Source organism: Phacochoerus africanus, chromosome 8 (genome assembly GCF_016906955.1).
Source record: "Phacochoerus africanus isolate WHEZ1 chromosome 8, ROS_Pafr_v1, whole genome shotgun sequence".
NCBI lineage: Eukaryota > Metazoa > Chordata > Mammalia > Artiodactyla > Suidae > Phacochoerus > Phacochoerus africanus.
In genome coordinates this window covers 50,133,737-50,157,610 of record NC_062551.1, presented here as the reverse complement: position 1 = coordinate 50,157,610, position 23,874 = coordinate 50,133,737, and the positions used below count along the sequence as shown (strand labels likewise).

The following is a 23,874-nucleotide window of genomic DNA, read 5'->3' as shown; positions in this document are numbered from 1 at the left end:
ACTAGCAGTGGTTGGCCCACTCACCAACTGCCTTCAAAAGGAAGACCAAGGATACCAGAGTGAAGGAGTGGAACCCCAAGGGAGGTGCCCTCATGAGTAACCAATGAGGGATCTGCGACCAAGGAGGCCTGTGGGGGCCCAGAGGTATGAAGCCTGGGAGGTCAACATCTCCCATGAGGGACATACAACAGTGGAGCCAGGTTCTAAGTCAGTATCTGGGCCACTGGGAACCTGAGCCACACCAGACACTAATCGCCCAACCGGACCCTGGGCCAGAAAAACAGCCACAGCCAAGCCAGCATCTAAGGATCAGCAGGGACCCAATATACTCCTCACTCAGCAGGAGCCTCTTGCCCAAAATGAAGCTGAATCCCAGCAGGAACCTCAAGCCCAACAAAAACCTGCTTTGTAGCAGGAATTTCTTGCCCCACAGGAACCTGCACCTCAGCAGTCACCCCCCCCCCCCGCCCCCATCCAAAAGATGCCCTTCATGAAAGAGGAAGCTGCTTCACAGCACAGACCTGGGCCAGCAAAAGAATCTAGAAATCAACAGGAGCCAGAATTGAGAGAGGGACCTGGAGCCCAGCCACAACCTGGCCTGTAGAGACACCTCCAGCTCAACAAGAAGCTGGATCAACACCTCTGGCCGAGCCGGGACTAGGACCCCCAAATGGACCACCAGCCCAGACTAAACCTGTATCCCAAGACAGCCGGCAACAGTCAGACCCTACAGCCCCAGCACACAGCTCCAGCCCAGGGACCCAGATCCCAGCAGGGATTTTTGGCCCAGTGGAGATTTCTATCAAAACCAAACCAGGAGTTCCCGTCGTGGCGCAGTGGTTAATGAATCCGACTAGGAACCATGAGGTTGCGGGTTCGGTCCCTGCCCTTGCTCAGTGGGTTAACGATCCGGCGTTGCCGTGAGCTGTGGTGTAGGTCGCAGACGCGGCTCGGATCCCGCGTTGCTGAGGCTCTGGCGTAGGCCGGTGGCTACAGCTCCAATTCGACCCCTAGCCTGGGAACCTCCATATGCTGCAGGAGCGGCCCAAGAAATAGCAACAACAACAAAAAGACAAAAGACAAAAAATAAAAAATAAATAAAAAATAAATAAAAAATAAAAAAAAAAACCAAACCAACCATCCTACAGAGACCCGCCTCGGAGTGGAAGATATTTCTTGAATGGGTCACAGATTCTGGTGCAGATTCATTACTGGGGTCCACATTAGACAACAATTCGCCAGCTCAGGGGATGGCACAGTGGCCCAGAGAATGAAGTTGGCCTTCAAGGGAAAACCTGGTTAGGAAGTGACATCAGGATTTGGTGGGATGCCAGCACTCAAGAAGAAAACCAGAGGCCAGAACCCCCGACACTACCGGAACACAGGTGAGTTGACCTTGGAGGCATGGAGACCTCCCAGGGACCGTCCTTCTTTAGGTCAAGAAGGACTAAGACCTACCAGAATGTCAGGTGAGCTCAGGTCCTGCCACACACAGATCAACAGCCCCATCTGATGGAGGAGGAAGCTGAGGCCTAGAGAAGACAAGGATGGTGCTGGAGGCTGGGCGGTGAGGGGCTGGCCAAGCCAGGATCCCCAGCCAGGCTCTGACTCCTTCCCCTGCACCAGGCTGCCTCCCCACAGGGGTCTGGGGGAAATCAAACCGACACTAAAAAAGGCCCTGGGCAAGGAGCCAGTACTCATCCCTGAGTTCCAGAACGCTCTGAGCACAGCTCTGGGGCAGGCACCATGTTGAATGTGGGCCCTTACCTTCGGGAGTTTCCGTGCGGGCCAGGCTGAAGATCGGGCAGGAGCCACCCTGGAGCTCTCTGGGTGCCCAGCGGGCAGGAAGGCACTTGTTCCTCTGCCAGGTGGCCCCCCAGGGGAGGCCCCGTCCCGGCAGTCCATGGCCTCGTGGGGTGTGATCTCAGGTAGGGGGAGCCTGGCTGAGGCGCTGGGGCTCCGTTCAAGTCTCAGGCAAGGTCGGGGCTGCACGGAGCGAGAGCTGGGGGAGCGGTGAGAGCGAGTCATGGGCTCAAGACTCCGTGGGCAGAGGCACTCTCGGTCCTCCTCCCGAGCTGGCCATGCTGCCCCGGGGGAGCAGGCTCAGCCCCTGAACGCCTCCTCTAGGCTCAAAGGGGCACGGAAGTTCTACCCATGGAATGTGGGGAAACTTGGCGAAAGAGCCTGAGGTGGAGAAAACAGCACGGGCCCCAACCCCGAAGCTGAGGGCGCTGTGAGGCCGCTCAGTCCAAAGGCTGGTAATGGGGGCCGGGGGGGGGGTGGTCTCGACTCAGAAGTCTGTGTCCCCTAGAAGGGCTGTGCCATCTCCCTCAGGGACAAGGAGAAGAGGGTCATTTGGGCTCAGTGCCAGGGCTGGTCCTATGCTTTAGGAGGGCGGGGAAGAGGGGCGGGATGGGAAGAGAGGGTTCCAGATCTGCTATTTCCGGTATTGACATGGTAGAGCCGCTTGTCTAGGCCTCCCGAACCCAGACTCAAACAACACCCTCAGGACAGAGCGGAGACAGCCGAGGACGCCCCTCCCTGAACTCCTAGAGGCAGTTGAGTGTGTGGGCATGCGCGAGCCTCAAGCCTTTCCCGCCTTTTCCCAGGCTCACGCCACGCCCCCCTCAGGCGGCTCCATATGTGCGAGGTGGTGAGCAGCTCCGGCCCGGTACGCAGGCAGGCGTTGATCACTGCACAGCCACCATCTACTCCCTGCAGGTTCTCGCCAGGAGGGAGAGGGCAGAGAAAAAGAATACACTTGCAGTGCTGGAGGAAGAAGGTGAAGGAAAACCCTTCCTCTGCCAAAGGCTCTCAGGCAGTGTCGCCCAGCCTGGCTTACAATTGCCCGAAGACCTTGCCTCACCTCCCCGCCCCGGCCACACACAAACTAGAATGCGGCTCAGTGGCACCCGTCTCCCGCTCCAGCTGGCGGGTGCGGTGCTTTCTAGAAGATTTCTGTGTGGGAAGGTCAGCGGGGACGCTGACACCCAACACGAGAAAAGACGGGTTTCCCTGCTGGGGAGACTCCCGCAGGACTCCCCACTAGTTCAGCTTGACACGTAGGCTTTGCTGCCTCCAGGGCTGTATTTTTTGTTGATCCAGAGCTATTTTCTGTGATGGACCCAGGCTGAGCCAGGACTTAGGCCCTAACCGTGGAGGTTGGGGCCCCGGCAATGGAGAGAAGTCCGGATTTCTCAGGGGGCTGGACGCAGAGAGAAGAAAGTATGGGATTGGGTGGTGTGGGGGCTCCAGGGTCTACTTGGCAAGGACTGGCGTTCAGGGCGGGGCTTGGCGGCAGGAATTGATCTGGAACCTCAGAGGATCGAAGGAGTAAACTAGGGGAACCTGGCTGCATTGGCCAGTTCCCCCCCCCCCGCCCCCAACCTTGAAGAGGGCCAAAAGGGGGGGGGGGGTCCAAGAGCTGTAGGCGCCAGTGGTGGCTAAACTGCAAAGCCAAAGGGGAGGGGAGAGATCAGCCCTGAAGGAAACTTAGACGTCTAATACTACAGGAAACTGGGGGCCAAGTGGACTGACTCACTGCCAAGAGAAAGGGAGGAGTCCAGAGACTCCCTGCCCAGTGTGGGAAAAATTCACTCTGAGAAGGGGGTGATATGAGAAAGAAATATCACCCCCAGCATAGAGACTCTATAGCACCTCTGGTACCCTCTGGGAGGAGAGTCCAGAATGTGAGTGTTCCAGACCAGGATTCTGTAACTGAGCAAGACTCTATGAGGCCTTCCCAGAATCAACACCCACCCATGTCCTCTGCCTGCTTTTTGTCTACAGAAAAAAAATTTAGTCAAAGAATAAATTTAATCAGAACATGGGAGTTCCCGTCGTGGCGAAGTGGTTAACGAATCCGACTAGGAACCATGAGGTTGCGGGTTTGGTCCCTGCCCTTGCTCAGTGGGTTAACAATCCGGTGTTGCCGCTGGTGGCTACCGCTCCGATTCAACCCCTAGCCTGGGAACCTCCATATGCCGGGGAAGCAGCCCAAGAAATAGCTAAAAAAAAAAAAAAAAAAAAAGACAAAAAACAAACCAAAAAAAAGTCTTTAAAAAAAAATTTAATCAGAACATGACAAAATGCAGAAAGAAAGGGAAACATTCAAGCAAGACAAAATAATAATAGTTTAGCCATTCAACAAATCAAGGACCTTAAGTTCTTCCTCAAGGACTGTAGATAATATTCTGAGCCATGTTCTTTTTTTTTAATTATTATTAATTTTTTTGTCTTTTTTTTTTTTGCCATTTCTAGGGCTGCTCCTGTGGCATATGGAGGTTCCAAAGCTAGGGGTCTAATCAGAGCTGTAGCCTCCAGCCTACACCACAGCTCACAGCAATGCCGGATCCTTAACCCACTGAGCAAGGCCAGGGATTGAACCTGTAACCTCATGGTTCCTAGTCAGATTTGTTAACCACTGAGCCACGATGGGAACTCCTAAGCTTCTTTGAGTTGTTTTACAGAGACTGAAACCCTCACCAGATAGAAGTTAACTGTATGATGCCTACAAGCAAGTAGACCCCAGACTAGCTAAAACCAGAAGGTTGATGATGCTGACCCCCAATTACCTCACCACCAACCAATCAAAAGCATGTCCATGAGTTGATCACACCTTGCTCATTGAACACTCTAAGACTCCTCACTACCCACTTCAGGGCGAGACACAGTGTTGAGAGCATTAGCCTGCTGTGGCACCCTTTCCCTGGCAATGCAATAAAGTTGTTCTTTTCTACTTTACCCAAAACCTGTTTCTGTGTTTCTACTCAGCACTGGTGAACAGAGGCCGGGATTAGGTAATGATTGCTGTTCTACCTCCATACTTCCTTTGTAACCTTGGGCAACTCCTGCCCTCAGGGTTTCCAAAGTGAGAAGTGGTCCAGATTTTGAGGTCTCTGCCACTCTTCATATGGTAATGGGGAAGAGGTTTAGTGGATGTTGCCCAAAGAGGAAGTTTAGTGGTGAATCAGGAAAAGATAGGAGGAAGGGGTGCTCCATAGTGGGGACTGCCTGGGGGAGGGGGCACAGTACAGCTCAAAGCAGTCCTGTCCCACCATCCCTCATTCAATCCACTCATCCATTCATTGTCAGTTCACCTGCTTCAGCCTGGCTGCCCTAGGACCAGGGGGCCCAGGGTTGGCTTTGGATACCCTAACCATTGCTTAGGAGAAGGGAGAGCTGTCACCTTGGTTTTCTCCAGTGTCACATTATTTACAGATCTCAGCAGGCTGGAGACAAACTAATGGGCCAAACAGAGATGGTACAAGCCTCAGGCAGAGGCACACATGAAGTCCTTGCTGGATTAGGAGTATGTGTCAATCCAAGTGAGGACCTATGGGAGGTTCCTGTGCAGGAAGGAAACTGACAGAGCCCTCAAGCCCAGAGACACCCAAGCTCATCATCCTCCCTGCCATAGACTTTATCATTAGCAAGGATAGAACTGGAGTTGTCTCCAGATGCATAAGCAGGCTTAAGTAGGCTCAGAGCTCAGACTGGGGCCCAAGGGCCTTCCCTGTCACACTGTAAGACTCAGCCCCACACACAGGACACAGAGCCCAGAGGCAGCACAGACCATGGTCAAGAAAGGGAGACCTGGTTCCTCAGGCTATGAGGAGTGGGACACGGACAAGAGGCTCCCTCCTTCTCTGCCTCAACTTTCTGAGCTATAAAATGGGCGTGATGACAGGAGTCCCTATGCCAGTGCCGTTGTGAGGTTTGGAGGAGCGCAGTAGTGTGTGTGGCGCTGTCACACAACCGGCCCTCAGGAGGGATGGGGGTTATCCTTACCTTTACCGCCAACTAGCCCGTGAGTTCCCTGAGAGCGGGGCTCTGTCTGCCCCACAGTTGCAGAGCCTGCTGTGCCAGCACACAGGCACTCAAATATTCATTCCATTAAGAAGGAAGGAATGGGTGAACTGTAACATGGGGATAATAGGGGATAATAATGATTGTGCTGCCCTTAGGGTTGTTGTGAGAAGTTAGAATCCTCTTGGGTAGGGACCCCTGCACAGGGCTGAGCCTGTCCTACTCCCAAACCCATGGGCCTGCCTACTCCCAAGGGCTCATCCCCCCAAGCCCCTAGATTCCCCTGTGGCCCTGCCTAGATTTCCTGAGGCCCTGCCCTGGTGCAGGCCTCCGCTGAGTGATTCAGACCCCACCCCTGCCCCAAGGGCATCCCAGCTGGCTGGAGCCATCCTACTCATCAGTTTGGTCTGGCCAGTAACAGATGACACTAGTGTCATTATGATCACCCCATTTCCCAGATGATGACACTGAGGCTCTGAGGGAGCGAGGGCTCCTGGGCATCCTTGCCTGGCCAGTGAGGGCAAGGACATGGCCACCCTAGCCTCCTGAGGGCAGGGAGTGTGTGAGCTCAAAACTGCTGTGTGCCCCAACCTTGATTCTGAACCCAAAAGGCTCCACTGGCACAGACTCATTCAGCAAACATCCAACAAAGCCTTACCTGAGCCAGGGCTGTTCTCATAGTGAGGACAAACTCATGTTTGAGCTGGGGATACAGGCATAAATAACCCTCCCACAAGTCAGATATAATTATCTGATTATCTGAGTTTTCTCATCTGCCAAACTGTGGTGAATACAAGAGGGGAAATCCTGAGAAAATGTAAGAGGGAGGCTTCCCAAGAAGGTGACACTGGACTCAAAGATGAGCAGATGGCTGATGGGCAAGAGGGGCCGAGAGGGTGACAAAGACAGCATGAACAGAACCTTGGAGCCCAAAGAAGTGGCAGCCTGCAGTACAGAGGGAGCTCACGGAGGGAGGGGAGGAGGAGAAGGGGCCAGGTGCGCAGAAGCCCAGATTTGGGCACCTGGTTTGGGAGGCTGCGCCCAGGATTTGGGGCTTTATCCTGAGAGCAAGGATGGGCCTGTTGAAAGGCTAGGAGTGTGTGACCAGATTTAAGTTTTAGAAAGATCCTCTGGCTACTTTGTGGAAAAGGCCTGGAGGGGGCAAAGACAGAGACACAGAAATATCTGTCACAGTTATTAAGAGGAGGGGGCGGTGGAGGTGGGAGAACAGCCAGATTCCTATGGTTTCTAGAGGGGCCAGGGGAACAGGACTTCATGATGGACTGGATGGGAGTAGGATGTGGCCAGGATGATGCCCTGGGTTCCAGCTGGAGCAAATGGAAAGAGGTGGGTACCAGACACAGAGACGCACAAAAGTACATGACTTAGATCCAGACATACACACAGAGACAAGATATGTGCCTACAGACACCCAACCTCCCAGAACCACCATCCTCCTTTCCGAGAATACACAGGAAACCTTTCCTTTCACACCTGGGAATTGTACCCGGCCCTGGTTCTCTGACCCTGGAAACAGCCACCAGGTTGGTGACACTAAAGATGGAGGTCAGGTCCCCTGATCAGTTGTCACTCAGCTTGCCTCTTTCTCACCTCCAGAGTCATCTGTGACCTTCCTGCTGGGAATAAATCCAACTTTCTCCGATTTTTGAGAACTGGGAAGAGCCACCCCGGGTGCCCAGCTGGGGTTCTGTGTCACAAAAGAAAAGTATCACAGGGTTTGGAGATGCCTGGCTCTGTGTGGTGCTGACAGACCCCAGGCCAGAACACAGCTGAGGGCAACACTGGGGTGGGTGGGGAGAAGCAGCCTCACCAGCATTGCAGGCTCTCGGCCAGGCTGGGCAGCATGTGATCCAGGCAGCTGCTGAAGCAGCCTTTCTAAGGTGTCACCTGGGCATTCTTGGTCCTTATAAAGTTCCAGAGCTGATTCCCATGCACAGTGGGGATGACATTCCTATGACAAGGCTTCCTGATGCTTCTCCCCCAACCCAGGCTCCTGCTCGGGAGGGAAAAGCCAGGAGCTAAGAGAGGGCTGTGTGGGGAGCCTGAGTGTGAATCCTAATCCACAGCTGCAGGGAGCCCATGACCCAGATACCCCCAGGGTTGTGCTTGTCCAAACAATAGTGTGTGTGTGTGTGTGTGTGTGTGTGTGTGTGTGTGTGTGTGTGTGTGTGTGTGTGTGTGTGTAGGTGGAGAATCACTACTGAAGAAGATGGAGGACTCAGAAGTGTCCAGGGATGGACATATAGACAGAAAGGGAGGGGAAGGAGGGCACTGGGGAGGCAGGAACGAGAGGGGAGGAAAAGGGAAGGTCCTAGAGAGACCCCGCCCCCACCCACGTGACCCAGTGAAGTGCTCCTGCCCCAGGAGGAGGTCCAGCACAGAGGGAGGAAGGACAGCAGAGCTCACACTTCAGACAGCAGTGCTTGTGGGCCTTTCTGGAGCGGAAACTCTTCTCTCACAGGGAGGGACACAGCAGGCAGCAGGCACCATGGAGCCCCCCTCAGCCCCTGCCCACAGAGGGCATGTCCCCTGGCACAGGCTCCTGCTGGCAGGTGAGAGGGGACAATTTTCAGGGAGTGGCTGGAGATGAGAGAACAGAGCCTGGCTGGGGTCTCCTGGGGAGACAGGCCTCCAAGAGGGGACTGGGGGCTTCTGTTTGGACCTGAGGGAAGAGGACAGGGGACCAGGATAGGAGAGGGGAGGGGCTCAGCAACAGGAAAATCTCAGTGAACTGGAATTGGTGAGGGGCAGGACACCTCAATTATTTATATTTTACAAATATTCTTCACTAAGCAACAATTGTTGGAAAAGAATGACAATAATAACACTTTACCAGTTGTCACTCCAGACAAAAATATAAGCAGGACACTAAACATTACGTTACCCACCAACTTCAGAAAATGACAAGTAAACACCAGGGTGTGGAGGGCTCTGGGGACACTCCTTCCTTCATCACCAGGTATCTGCAGCCTGTCCCAGGATCAGACAAGTCCCTGCCCTCACGGAGCTCATGTTCTATGTGGGGGAAACAGACAAGCAAAGAGATCCAGAATGTGCTGTCAGTGCTGACAAGTGTCTTGAGCAAACAGAACAGGGAAAGGAAGACAGTGAAGATGGGATCTTTAGAGCAGGTGCTCAGGGAGGGCAGCTCCCAACAGCCCCCTGAGCGTGAGCAGGCGTGTGAGGGCCGTGAGGGAGTGAGCCAGGCACACACCTGGGAAGGCAGAGGAAATAACAAGTTCAGAGAAGATGAAGTAATGGGGGTCATGCTGCTGACCTTCAACCAGTAGGACACACACACACACACGCACGCACGCACACACATAGACACACGCATGCACGCACTATAAAAACAAACACTAAGACTCAGAGATGAAGAGATATCTGCACAGAACTCAGGGCTGCACGTTCCCATCCCAGTACATAAGTCAGAATATTAACTGATTTCTCTCTCTTCCCTCCTAGTCTCACTCCTGACCTTCTGGAACCTGCCCACCACTGCCCAGATCACTGTTGAATCAGTGTCCTTCAATGCTGTAAAAGGAAGGGACGTTCTTCTACTTGTCCACAATGCGATAGAGAATATTCTAGCCTACCACTGGTACAGAGGAGAAAGAGTAAAGAACAGCCAACTAATTGCATCATATGAAGTAGACCGTCAAGTAACTATCACAGGACCTGCACACAGCGGTCGAGAGATAATCTACCCCAATGGATCCCTGCTGTTCCAGAAGGTCAACCAGAACGACACAGGATACTACACCCTGAACATTATATACAATGATTTACAGACCGAAAGTGTAATGAAACAGCTCTACGTATACCGTGAGTGATTCTTCCCTGATCTCTGGGTGTTGGGTGGGGTGAATTCTATTCACAGACTCAGGATTGACAGGGCTGGACTGTGCCCCCATACCCCTCTGCATTATGTCCCATGTTGGGGTTTGAAAATTTAGTTCAGGACACACACACTGGAGACACAATTCAAAGGATCAAAATTCATTTCCTGGAATCCAGACCCTGCAGACATTCTGTGCAGAAAGAAGGACCAGTCTGATGGCAGTAACTCAGCAGAAGGAGATCAGACTTAGTCCAACCCCCTGTGACCATGACCCTGAGGAAGACCCTGTAGGACTCAGTAGAGGCCTGGCCTGATGACCCCCTGGGATCCTCATGCAGAAGCTCAGCCCCAGGAAGCCCCTCAACAGACCTTGTCCCAGGCCTCCTGCTCTCATGGACCTGAGGATCCTGTGCCACATCCCCAAGCTCCTGAGCTGGTCACCAGTAAGGGCTCATCCCCATGAACCACATCTGGGAGGGGCAGAGCCTGGTCCTGGGTCTAAGACCCAGCGTGGAAAGCACAGATGGTGAGGTCTCAGGCCATCAGCCAAGTGCCCTGGGGGACTTGAAACTCTAGAGGAAGGTCAGCATCTCCAGGGGGAACAGAGGAGAGAAGATACTCCTGGCAGCTCATCTATCAGGACGCTGGCCAGGGAGCCCTCTCATGAGGTAGGTCAATGCAAACCAGGACAGGCGCCAGGTGGTCTCTGACTCCAATCCTGTTCTTTCCACAACTCTGGAACTTTGCATAACTAACCCTAGAGGAAGCCCATGCTTTCTCCCAGACATAGGGCAGGTGGTCTCACATGTCTGAGCTCAGCTACTCATGCATTTGTCTCGGGACACATAGACCTGCCTTATTCTTTAAAGACTCAGCTTGACTGAGAAATCAGAGATGCCAATTCTGACTGAAGACACTCTTGGAGGAGTCAAAGGTATAAGAGAGGCAATGTTCTCTCTGTTACCTGCACAGCGGTGTTACCCAGGCCCGTCATCACCAGCAACAACCCCAACTCCGTGGAACACGAGGACACTGTGGTGTTAACATGTGAACCGGAGACTCAGCACACAACCTACAGGTGGTGGATCAACAACCAGAGCCTCCCCAGCAGCACCAGGCTGGACCTGTCCGAGGACAATAGGACACTCACTTAAGTCAGCATCAAAAGGAATGACACAGGACCCTATGAGTGTGAAACCCAGAACCCAGGGAATGCCGCTCACAGTGACCCATTCACCCTGAATATTATCTGTGAATCCTCTGTTCCTATATGGCCTCAGCTGACCACCTAAATCCACACTGCCAGTACACAGACCCTCACTTCTGGACACCCAGGCTGGACATGACTTCCTGTCCCAGGCAAATCAGGACAGGCTCAGCCTTGAGCCAAGACTGAGAGGGGATAGATGCTCTGTCTTGAGAGGCTCAGGTCGCCACAGTGTGATGGGAAAGAGGTTAATATCTTAGACTCGGGGATGGGTGCACATGATAAGTTATGGTTGGGACTTTTTAGACAAGATTGTGACTCAGCTCAGAAGGAACTGTGGCCTTCATGCAGACCAGGAACTTCCCTTCCCTTGGACTGCATCATGTGTGGCTTTGTCCTCTTTGATCCAAATGGCCACTTTTCCCCCTCAGACTCCTATGGCCATTCAGAGGCAAACCTCAGCCATTCCTGCCACGCAGCCTCTACCTCAGCCACTCAGCGTTCTTGCCTTATCAACGGGAGGCCCTGGCAATCACTCAGGAGCTCTTTTTTCCTAATCACACCACGTAACTGCAGATCCTAATCCTGTATCTGGCATGGAGAGCACCATATTAAAAAGTCAGAGTCTCTGGCAAGTGGTCCCTGGAGTTTTGGGCTAAGCTTCAGTTGGCAATGTCTATGGTTTTCTAAAAACATCCTGAAAGTAGTTTTCTACCAAGCTGTGTCCCACAGGACAGTTCCCCAAAATATATAGTTTACAGGAGGACTAAGTATATACATGTTTTTGTTAAAACCATAACCACTTCTCTCTAGAGATTTCTTTCACCATGATATTCAATCCACAGACCAGGACTAAAGGACTTCTTCAGATTACAAAATCATTCAGCGGGAAACTCTCCAGGTCCTAAGGTCATGAAAATGACCTGGACCATCTGAATTCGCTACGAAATTATTTCACTAAAAGGAACACCTTCCCTGATAATGTAAGCTGTTCTGTCTAGGACATAGAGAGGGCTAGCAAGCCTGCCTCTCCAAAATACACAGAAATATATACTACTGAGAGGGGCTAATATCTCTGAAGTCACAGAAGACCATAGGAAAGGCTCACATAGATGCATGAGAACAAATTTCCACCTGATGATGAGGTTGCTGGATTCATGGGCTGAGGAAAGGTTCCCAGGGCTGATACTATAGAACCGTTTGAGGGACAAGGCAAAGGTGACCCTGGGGTGAACTGGAGGTCAGAATGGATGTGTGATCATTTCATTTGCATTGCCACCTAAACAAAGGGCTTTGTTAACAGTGTTAGGACCTTCCTCTGAGTCACATTTATGAGCTCACTGGGCCCTAGGAGTGGCCAAGAGCTCTGAGGAAAGAGTGTGGCCCCAGGCCCCTACCCACTCTCAGTCACTGATTCTATTTCTCCACAGATTTGGTGGCACAGCCCTCTGTTTGAGCCAGCATAACCACAGTCACAGAACCTAAGGACCACATGGTCCTGACCTGCCTTACAAATTATGACACTGGGATCGCCATCTCCTCTGTTTCTCCACAGCACCAGTGGCAAAGCCCATCATCGAAGCCAGCAACACCACCGTCACAGAACACGGGGTCACCGTGGTCCTGAAATGCCTCACAAATGACACCGGGGTCGCCATCTCCTGGTTCTTCAATGGCCAGAGTCTACTGCTCACAGAGAGGATGGAGCTGTCCCAGGACAACAGCACCCTCACCATAGAGCCCGTCAGGAGGGAGGATGCTGGGAATTATCAGTGCGAGGCCTCCAACTTGATCGGTTCCAGTAAAAGTGACCCCTCCAGGGTGGATGTGATCTGTGAGTACCCATCAACACCTTCTATGAGTTGTTGAAATCTAAATCTCCTTTTTTCTTATGTGTACAATGGCATTTATGATGCACTAACTTTATAAAGTTGTTGCACATAGGCAACAAATGAAAGTGGAAAGCATGTAGCAGAACTGTCTTCTGGCAATAAATGTTCACTATGTTAACTGGCACTCTCATTGCTATTGGCTTACTGTCACATTCAACTCCAGATTCTTTCACTGGTCTTCCCGGTTGCACCATCATCCCTACAGTGGAAATGACACCATTTCTTCACAGGATGGGTGGTGGTTGTGCTGAGAGGTGGGGGCATTGAGTACTGTGACTTACACAAGATAAACTCACAGCGTGGTCTGTTCCGTATTGGTCAATTAGATCTCATTTTTTACAGTGCTTTCACCTCCTCTATTTCCTTACTGAAATTATGTCTGACTGTTCTATCCATTATTAAAAGTAGAATGTTGAAGTCTCACTAGTATGATAGAATTGTCTATTTCTCTCTCCAGCTCTATCAATTTTTGCTTCACAACTTAGGTGATGTGTTGTTAGGTGCATATATATGCTTATAAACATTCTATTTCCTTGATGAATGGAAACTTTTCTTGATATGTTAAGGTCCTACTCTGTCTCTTGTAACCTTTTTTGACTTATTATTTTATCAGACACATGTATAGACATCCCAACTCTCTTTTTGCTAATATTTGTGTGGACTATCTTTTTCCCCCTTACTTCAACCTTCTGTATCTTTGTATCTAAGTGAGTCTCTTTGGCATTCCCACTGTGGTGAAATGGGATCGGGAACATCTTGTGAGTGCTGGGACGCAGGTTTGAACCTCAGCCTAGCACAGTGGGTTAAGGATCTGGTGTTGCCACAGCTGTGGCTTAGGTCACAACTGTGGCTTGGATCTGATCCCTGGGCTAGAAACTCCATATGCCACAAGGCAGCCCAAAATAAATAAATAAATAAATAAATAAGTCTCTCAAAGACAGCATAAAGATGGGTCAGCATTTTTATCCATTCTTTCAACCCCTGCCTTCAATTTGAAAGCTCAAGCCATCTATGACTCAAATGCTTACTGACAAGGAATTCTGCAATTCAGCTATTTGTTATATGTTCTACATGCTTTGTGTTCCTCAATTTCTCCATTACTTTCTTTTTTCAGTATTTAGCTGATTTTCCTTGTTATGTGCCACTTTGATTCTCTTATTTCCTTTCTCATGTATATTTTAGTTCTTGTCTTAGTGGTTAACTTGGATTAACATCTTAAATATATATCTACCTAGTTGGAATAATACCACCTTGGACTCTATAACATACAAACACTGTGCTCCTGTACATCCCCATTCCTCCCATTTTGTATAGTTATTGTCATAGGTTTCATCAATCTTTATACACTGTGTGCACATTACCATAGATTTTATTAATGTTGCTGTATGTATTGCCCTTGAAATCAGAAAGAAAAAAGAGCAATTACAAAAAAAGAGACCATAATACTGGCTTAAATAAGATATTTACCAATGGAGTTACTTTGACTATTGCTCTTTCTATCTTCCTTTGGCTCTGAGTTACTGTCTAATGTCTGTTCATGTCACCTAAAGGACTCCTTTTACATTTCATATATGGCATGCCTCCAAGTAACGAGTGCCCTTGTCTATTGTTTACCTGGGAATGTTAACTTCTCCTTCATTCTTGAAGGAGAGTTTTTTGGTACATAACTTTCTTGGGTGACAATCTTTTTTTCAGGGCTTAAATAGGTCAGCTCCTTCTGACCACCATGGTCTCTGATGTAAAATTGGCTTTTAATCTTAATCAATAACAATTGCACATAAGTCACTTCTCTTGCTACTTTATCATTCCCTTCTTTCCCTTGGCCTCTCAACAATTTGATGATAGTGTGTCCCAGTATATATATCTTGGAGTTAATCCTTCTTGGAGTTAAGTTAATGTTCTTTGATGTGTGGATTCATCACACATCTTTTTCAATTTTGAAAATTAGAAGTTATTTTTTTAATATATTTTCTGCACTTATCTCTCCCTCTTCTACTTCAGGAACTGCCGCACTGAATATGTTTGTCCACTTGACAGAATTCCTGCATAGTCCTTTGGCTGGGTTCCCTTTTTTTTTTTTTTTTTTTCCTTTCATTTTTTTCCCCTTTTAATCCCCAGACTGGATAATTTCTGGATAATTTTTCTATTTTCATGTTCAGTAATTCTTTCTTCTGCTTGCCCAAATATGCTGTTGAACCCATCTGGTAAATTATTAATGTAGTTCTGATACTTCAGCTCCAGAGTTTCTTCAATCCTGGATAAACCATTTAACAAAGAGCAAGAATACATCCTTCTTGAGAAGTAGGTTTTCCTAAACAGGCTCAATATGGTGATGGCCATCCTCCCACCTGAGGACATATTTTAGACAGGATGCTGATCACAAAGCTATCTGAGTCAACCTCAGAGAAGTACATTGGGAGGAGAAAAACAGCACAGGGAGGAAGCCAGTAGTGAACAACGGGGAGGAGAAGGATGGTGGCTCGTCCCAAGGAGCCCTCAGATGGGATCAATCAATGAACTGCCCTTGTCCTCAAGTCTGACATACATTCTTCTCCCCCTACATGATCAAGAACCAGACAAGGATCATGCCCTTCCCCTCAGAGCTGCCCTGAGAGCCTCCAACCTGGGCCTAAACTGGCCAAATGATATGGGAATGTGCATTTAGTGATCAGTCAATCAATGACCAGAGTTTTTGGCTTTTTGATAGGGTGATGCTGCCTTGTGACAATAAGCAGTGTCAGAAGGAGGATGTAGAGTCCCATCAGTGAGGTCCCCCCATCAGTGTCTGCAGATGTGAATGCTTCTGCCCAGCGAGCACTGTGAATTACCTTCAACATCATTACATCTTCCTTTGTAATTTCACTAGACATGGATGTGTAATGAAGACAAGTAATGAGTATCTCCCTTCATGGCCTGTAGAACATATTCGATTAAGCATGGAGGACCTAGCTAATCTTGTCAGTGGGGGTTATTATTTATACCAACTGTTTGATTATGGGCAAGACACATGATCTCTTAAGTCTGTTTCCTCATTTATAAAACTGGGGGGGCGGAAAGAGCTGGACCTTAGGGCTGTGGTAAGGATATTTCAAGGAGGTTGATTAGGTTAAATATTAGCAGGGTCCTACACAGAGTCAGGGCTCAAGTAATGTTTTCAACTAGTATTATTTTTAACACTGTTTTATTAGCTGTAAAGTCAAGAAGAACCTGTTTAAAATTTTGTTTTACCACTCCCAAGTTCTATGACTTCCATTGATTGATGCATCTCAGGTCTATGTATGCACAATAATCCCTCTCCCTCATGGGTTTGGAAGGGTCAGAGCAGATGAATGTGCCTGGCACACAGAAATCACCTGGAAACAGTCAAGTAATATTATTATTACTAATCAATGTTGAGTGGCCTGGTAAAGGCCTGCCCTCCATGACCCTCAATAGTGATGAAAAGAAGAAACAAAGAGAGAAGGGTCATAGTGTGAGAGAAGACATTCTAAAAGGAAAATGAACAAGATGTGGAAATGGCTCCATGTGAGAGAACATAAAGTAAGTTCAAGGTTTCAAATGCAAGAAACAAAAAATGATGCAACCACCTTCAGTGGGAGAGTTGGGAGGATGTTGTGATGACAGAACACACACACCACACACAGACCTCAGTTGCATTTCCTTCCTCCCTAACCAGGCCCTCTCCCTATAATGCTTCTTGTGGTTTTCCCTCCAATGGATTTGCCTTTCATTTACCCTACTCTTTCTCTTCTCCTTTTAGTGCAAGAAAATGGCCCAGTCCTCAGTGTGGGGGCCATTGTTGGCATTGTGATTGGGGTCCTGGTTGTGGTGGCTCTGGTGGCTGCCCTGGGATGTTTCATTTTCCTCGCAAGGATTCGCAGGTACAATGGTATTTCCCAGATGCTGCTCTTGTCTCATAGACTGACCCCAGGCCAGGAAGGACACCCCGTCCTCTGATTCTTGGCCTGACTTTCCACAGCCTCCCTACTTCCCCATGGAGATCCCCTCTCATCCATGTGGCTCCTTCCTCTCCAGATGCTGACCTGGGGTGGCCTCCTCAACACCATTCTCATCTATAAGTTAGCACAACTAAGACACGACCACCACCACAGTGTTGTCTTAGTTCCCTAAGCACATCTACAGTTGTGTTGGCAGGTATTAAGTCCTCAACAAATGGTACCTCTTGCTGTTTATTTAAATCCAGTTACCCTGATGAAGGGGATTCACGGCCTTAGGATCTGAGGGTCATTCTGGCCAAGGTCACACAGCAGAGAGTGGAAATCTGGATAGGCCAGGTGGGGTCAAATGACCCACATGACAGATGCATTAATGATAGCCCCTGATGTGTGAGACAGAAAAAACAAGACAGGATGGCAGGTCATGGGCTATCCTTTATGCCTCTTGTCAAGGCAGATGGAGATAGAGGACAAGACCACTGTCACATTTTAGCATCTCCTGGCCTGAAGGCAGGTGGCCACAGCAGTGAGGAGATCTCCTTGAGGTCTCCACATCCTACTTAGAAAAAGGAACCTCCTTGTCCCATGCTGTGGTACCAAAATTGTGACCTCTCCCTGTACTTCTCACAAATAATCTTGACCTTTCCTAGCCCTGGTTGCCTGAGGAACAGCAGAGAGAACTGGTACATAGAGTCAACACCGGGTGAGTGTCTGTTCAGCTCATAAGTGGCTGGGAGCCAGTGGGCTTGCCTTGCAGTGTCCACTCCAGCCACACACCCCCAGTCAGGCCTCTGACCCTTTCCCTGGGGCTTCAGCACAGGGAGCCCCACCTGGCTACACTGAATGACCTATGGGTTCTGAGTCATGGGTCACCTCGTGGTCCACACTAAACCATAAAATTGCCAAAGGGTCTCCTTGTGCAATGCTCTTTCTCCACTGGTTCTTTGGAAGCTGGAGCCCCATCCTCTCCTGGCTGGATGGGCCTAAGCTTCCTCACACCCCTGGTGCTAACTCTTGTTTCTGCTCCCAGGATATGGTCCCTCCAGCAGCTCTCTCTCCCCGGTAAGCACATCCCTTCCCTGTCCCTTCACCTGGGGTCCTGGCTGTGCAGACTCAGGGCAGAAGGACCATGAAGCTCTGCAACTCAGCACAGACACCCCTCACCCTGGAGGAGCCAGGACAAGACAATCCCTCCAAGCCAGGAGCCAGGCCTACTTCGGGGGCAGGACAACAACCCAACCTGTCCTAAGGCTGCCTGGTGCCCTCGGTTGACCTCAGGAGAGCCCTAGAGTCCAGCCAGGTGCAGAGGGAGCACTGAGATCATCAAGCAGAGGTCTCTGGCTAATAAGAGTGAGGTCACGGGTGCAGCATGGATAGGGTAATAGGCTTGAAGAGAGCTCGGGAGGCAGAGATGGTCACTCCCAAGGAGAAATGACTTTCCCTGTCAATCTGACATCCACTCTCTTCCCTGCCCAGGCCTGCCTATCTGACCGCATGCCAGAGGTTCCCATCTACCAGGTGAGTGGGAAAAAAGTTCTGGTCCCACAGGCCCAAGGAGCCCGAAGAAATGCCCCAGCAATCCTGGCTGTGTTTTAAGGTCCGGTAAACAGCAGCGAAAATGGAACAGGGATGAAGAGGACAGAGGGGTCTGGGGTCAGAATACCCCCAGCACAGCCAGGCCATCTCCCCCTGACAGAGCATCCCTGGAGGACCCAGGGCCTGGGAGATTCTGGGACACATTCTGAGGAGGTTACATGAGCTCAGAGGCCTCTTCTTTCTTCTATAGGAATTAGTACACCCCGACACAGACATTTACTGTGGGATGGACCACAAAGCAAATGTGGCTTCTTAGTGGCTGCCAGGAACTTCTCCTTAAGGGCTGTGGAAAAGAGTCCACCTAAGATGCCAAACCTGAGATGGAGTCAGAAGGTGGAGCCTGAGTCAGAGAACCAGCTTTGAGCCCTGAGGATATTCAAGAACCTGAATCTAGGTTTGGGATCCCTCCTGGATTTCTGGAGACCCTGACAGGCTGCCCTGAGCCCTGGATGGACTAGGAAATGGGCTCCCATTCCTGCAGGAAGTGGTGGGGGGCTAAGAGGGAAAGCGACTGGGGCTGTGACCCACCATGGACCCCCAAGAAATACGAATAAAGAGCATCTTCCCATCATTTGCCCTTTACTGCCCATGAGATCTTGTCTAGGCATAACTTCACCTGAAACTCAGCTCCATTCTCTCCTGGATCCCACAGGGAAAGTATTAACTCTAAGTTACCCCACTTGCCCATCTATTCCCTGGGAGAGAGGAGGGAGAAATGTGTGGAGATGGTAGGGGAACCATGCTAACGGGAAAGAGAGGGTCACAAGAGCCCCTGTCCAGCCGGTGGGGCACTCAGCTGTCCTCAAGCTGCCCTGAGGTCATGGACACCTCCCAGTGTTTCCTCATTTGCAAATGCTCATTGAGTCCCTGGAGCACAGACTCTGGGGCCATATGAGGTCCACTGGAACATGAGTCAGGAAGGAGCAGCCATAAGAGGCAGATATTATTGGTGAGGCCCCTTTGCAGCCTCTTGATGTCCTGAGCTCTTTGGCCCTCCTCACCACACCCTTCTGTCCTTGACTTGTGGCCTCTTTCCTGTTCCCAAATCCAGGATCGAGGATGCCTACTCTGTTCATGGGTTTTTGTTGTGTCCCTAAGCCCAGCCCTCAGACATCATTCCCTCTGGGGGGACAGAGAGGCTATCAGGATAACCAAGGTGGGAGGGACCCTGAATCTATGCCATGAGCAAGGCCCTCGCAGGCACTCCCCATGACCACTACCTTCCACTTCCTGCTGCTTTCCATTTTGCTCTCTGTTGTGGCTCTTGCTGAGCTGAGCCTCCTCCCCACACATGAACACTGGGTCAGAGGTGCAGGGCTCCTTCTACTAAAACTCGCCCTGGCTCCCATGGCAAAAGGACAGACTCTCCCTTTCCTACCTCAAAGTGTCCCAGGGCCCTTTTCCACCTGGGCTTCACCTGCAGCCCCCACCACACACCTGGGCCAACGGTTCTGTCCTTTCCTAAGGGCCCTGGGGTGGGTGCTGCTCCCCTATAGGTTCACTTTGACAGGTGCCCACACTCACACAAATAAAGCTGGTATGTACAATAAGGCACAGAGCCCACAGTTTATGAGGGTGTTCTTCCAATGCCCAAGTGTCATTTGTCCTGAGCTGATAGTTAAGGAAAACCACCTGCAAAGATTCACATAATTTATCTCTAAGCTGCTTCTTATCCCACATGAACCCAATCTTGGATTGGACAAGGTGATGCCTCTTATAGTTTCTTACCACTAACTTAGTGGCATAAATCAACACAAATCAAGGAGTCATTATGATTCTGTTCTTTCTGGAGGCTCTACAGAAAGCTCGTTTCCTTGCCTTTTCAAGCTGTTTGAGGCTGCCTGCTTTCCTGGGCTTGTGGCCCCAAATCCAGCAGTGTAGCATCTTGATGTCTTTCCGTGCTCTGCTTCCATCATTATAGCATCTCTGGCGCTGCTTATCCTGCCTCTCTATTTCATTTACAAGGACCCTTTTGATTATATTGAGCCCAGCCAGATAACCCACCACAATCTCCCAATCATGTGATCCTTAATTTCATCTGTAGGCTTCCTTAATCATGGGGCATATTCTCAGATTCTGGGCATGAGGATGTGGACATCCTTGGGGGCCCATGTTCTGTCTACCACACCTCTCAAAGCTGCAGTCATCATCTTCTCTCACTCCAACTGCTCGTGGGCAGCCTGGATTTGGTCATCCTGATGTGGAGTCATGTCCTCCCGTGACATCCACAACATCCTCACTACCCCTGAGCTATGGAGACAGAGCCCAGGCCATACTCCATGGAGCTCTCTCCACCTCTTCCTTTCCAGAAATACTCCATTTTTAAGAATAAAAAGAAAGCAGATGTAACACAAAGACCACAACTCCCAAGCCCCTGGGTAGCTGGTGTGTGTCAGCACCACGAACAGTGTCTCCACTGTGCTTAACCCTGGGTGGCAGCAGGGAGGACACCATACGGACCACTGGAAGTGAGAAAGATGCAACACAGCAGCACGTACAAAGATAACTCAATTCTGCTCTAATTTATAAATTGGGAGTGCTTTCTTCTGTCTGGACAGTGGCTGTTGGTACATGCATGACAACTCCTTAGGCAGATGAGTGCTGCACCCAGAGACCATCCTCAGAGAGGCTGAGAACTGACTCTGAGAGTCAGACAAGCATCATGCCTAGAACACTGAGGGAATGTTTCATGATTAACTTCTGACCTTTGGTGACTGACTTTGGGGACACACCCATCAGCTGACAGCCTCAAGTCCCCTGAGCAGAGGCTCCTATTTCCAACCCCAGCTGAGCCCCCCCACCCACCCCTACCAGGCAGCAAGACTGAGCAGAGCCTGTGGGCTACTCTCCCAGCTCCTCCAGGCCAGGCCTCATGCCTGCTATCAGAGGCCTTTGCCAACTATCCATCCTTCCAGCGGAACAAGGACCTCCTGAAGGACAAGGGGGAGGGGGGGCATGAAGACCAATCTCCAGGATAGAACTCATCACCTGAAGGCTCCTCCATTTGCCTGGGAGCCCCAAGGGGAGAAGAAAAACTGGGGCCCCGATAGTCACCCTCAGCTTCCTCTTCCCCATAAATATCCCATGGACAGAGCAGAATCTGATCCCACAGACCCAGACCCATCCTTCCCAGGGGCTCAGGTCTAACTCATCTGGTGTCCCTGCCAGGCAGTCAAAACACTCAAGACACAAGTCAAACTGTCTCCTGAGTACACATAAGGCCTCCCCTGCCTTTTGTGGGGACAGACCTCTTCTCACATGCTGCCACACCTGAACAGTCACCTAGGTCCTCTGTGCACTGTTCTGCACCCTTTGTTTCTGCCCTGAGTCAGCCCCATTTTCTCACCTGGACTCAAACACAGCTCCTGTCAGGGAGAGTTGAGGATCTGTCCTCTATAAGTCCTTCACGCTCTGACCATGTGAACCCACTCAGCCCCATCCAGAATTCTTCTCACCACAGCCTTGTCCTCCAGGTCCCTGGACACCAGGTTCCCCTTCATTCAAACCTCTGAAGAATGGCAATATCATTGCCATGACACTCACCCCCAGCCATGTGTCTAAAGAGACTCACCAGAAGAGACCCCCTACACTCCACATGCCAGAGCCTTAGGTGTTGTAGGGGCATCCTCATCCCCCTCCTCCCTCCCTGGGCAGAATGGACACAAAAACTGCCTCGGAACACCAGCTCCTTCCCCCAGATCCATCCTGACCCTCTACACAGTGAGGTACTGGTTAAAGCTGATACTAAGAGAACCCCAACACCCAGGTACCACACCAGACCTCAGGCTTCCTCATTTCTACAGTTGGGATAGACGCACATATCACACTTCTGCTCACCTATACAACCCCTAAGTTCAATTGCCAGTTCAAAGCTACAGACAGGATGACCTCCTTGCTGTTCTTGGTCATGCAGGCATGTTCCAGCCATTGTAGTGCCTGGGGTGCCCTCCCTCCCCCTCCCTAGCAGCCTCAACTTACCTTCAAGTCTGACTGACTTAAGACCAAACTCGTTAGTTTCCCCTTAGTCTTCCCTGAGCATCGTCATGGATGCGACCACTTCTAAAACCTCCACCAGTCAATAGTCAGCCTCGGGTGTCACAGGTGCTGCAGTAATCACCTGTGCTCAGGTGCACCATCTGTGAAACCATGATTCCTAGAGGGAGCTGCTGAGGGCAGAGCCAAAGCACTTAGTGAAAAGATGAATGGGCAGACACTTAAGAGCATAAATGAGGGATGGGTGTGGGCAGAGAGATGGACATATGGACATACGTGCTTTCTGCTCAAAGAATTATCCCATAAAATGTGAGGATGCTGGAAAAAATTTTTCCTATACTCCCAATGGGATTGCAGTTTAGTACATATAATGATGTTGGCCTCTTTTTTTTTTGAGATTTTTTTTTTTAATTTAAACTTTTTTATTTTCCCACTGTACAGCAAGGGGGTCAGGTTATCCTTACATGTATACATTACAATTACATTTTTCCCCCACCCTTTGTTCTGTTGCAACATGAGTATCTAGACAAAGTTCTCAATGCTATTCAGCAGGCTCTCCTTGTATATTTATTCTAAGTTGTGTCTGATAAGTCCAAGCTCCTGATCCCTCCCACTCCCTCCCCCTCCCATCAGGGATGTTGGCCTCTTAATGTTCAGTGTGCACACATGTTCACTAGAACCCCAGTTCTAAAAGCATCCCTGAGCTGGGAGCTCTGTGAAGGCAGTATACACCTATACTGTCTCTGCTGGGTCCACCGACCAGCTCCAAGCCTGGCACAGGGAGCCCCATAACTGTGTGCCCAGTGAATGAGCTCCTGGATCATACTCCATATAGCAGACATGTGTGTATATGTGTGTGTGTGGGTGTTCACTGCAGAATTGATGGTCAGTATGAAAAGGCAGGATGCATGCCAGTGGCTCTGCATTTCTTAAATTAAAATAAATTTACAGTAAAATCACACAAGTGGCAGAGAAGGTCCTCAGCCTGTTGAAACTTAGTGTTGACATGGTATTCTGGATATCTGAGAAATAAGGACTTTTTTTTTTTTTTTTGCCTTTTCTAGGGCCACACTCGCGGCATATGGAGGCTCCCAGGCTAGGGGTCTAATTGGAGCTGTAGCCACCGGCCTACGCCAGAGCCAAAGCAATGCAGGATCCGAGCCACGTCTGCAACCTACACCACAGCTCACAGCAACACCAGATCCTTAACCCACTGAGCAAGGCCAGGGATTGAACCTGCAACTTCATGGTTCCTAGTCAGATTCGTTAGCCACTGAGCCACGACGGGAACTCCGAGAAATAAGGACCTTTTAAGAAGGTTCTCTTTTAAGAGAATCTGACAACTTCTAAATGAACATTTAATTCTAAACTACTCTTAACCTGTAGGTATCACTGTTGCATCACAGCCACTCCACACATAAGGTTTCCCCATTTGGGTTTGGGTAAGGAAACACGCAATGTATGCTATCCATTTTGAATTTATAGGAACATAACCATCTGCACTGTGTTCAAGAATCCAGGAGTTCCCGTCGTGGCTCAGCAGAAACGAATCCGACTAGG

General features: G+C 50.0%; 1 protein-coding gene across 1 annotated transcript; it reads left to right on the top strand.

Moving 5' to 3' along the window:
• Nucleotides 1–8,210: 8,210 nt before the first annotated feature.
• On the top strand, nt 8,211–18,892 carry LOC125133083 (carcinoembryonic antigen-related cell adhesion molecule 3-like). Its single transcript, XM_047791101.1, has 8 exons — nt 8,211–8,381; nt 9,295–9,654; nt 12,433–12,711; nt 16,530–16,650; nt 17,376–17,428; nt 17,756–17,787; nt 18,202–18,243; nt 18,512–18,892. Exons 1-8 carry the CDS (start codon nt 8,318–8,320, stop codon nt 18,575–18,577), a joined length of 1,017 nt encoding a protein of 338 aa, XP_047647057.1. The 5' UTR covers nt 8,211–8,317; the 3' UTR covers nt 18,578–18,892.
• Nucleotides 18,893–23,874: the final 4,982 nt, after the last annotated feature.

Coding starts and splice junctions, on each gene's coding strand:
- LOC125133083 (XM_047791101.1), top strand. CDS start 8,318: ATGGAGCCCCCCTCAGCCCCTGCCCACAGAGGGCATGTCCCCTGGCAC. Junction 8,382..9,294: donor GCACAGGCTCCTGCTGGCAG/GTGAGAGGGGAC, acceptor CTTCCCTCCTAG/TCTCACTCCTGACCTTCTGG. Junction 12,712..16,529: donor CTCCAGGGTGGATGTGATCT/GTGAGTACCCAT, acceptor TTCTCCTTTTAG/TGCAAGAAAATGGCCCAGTC.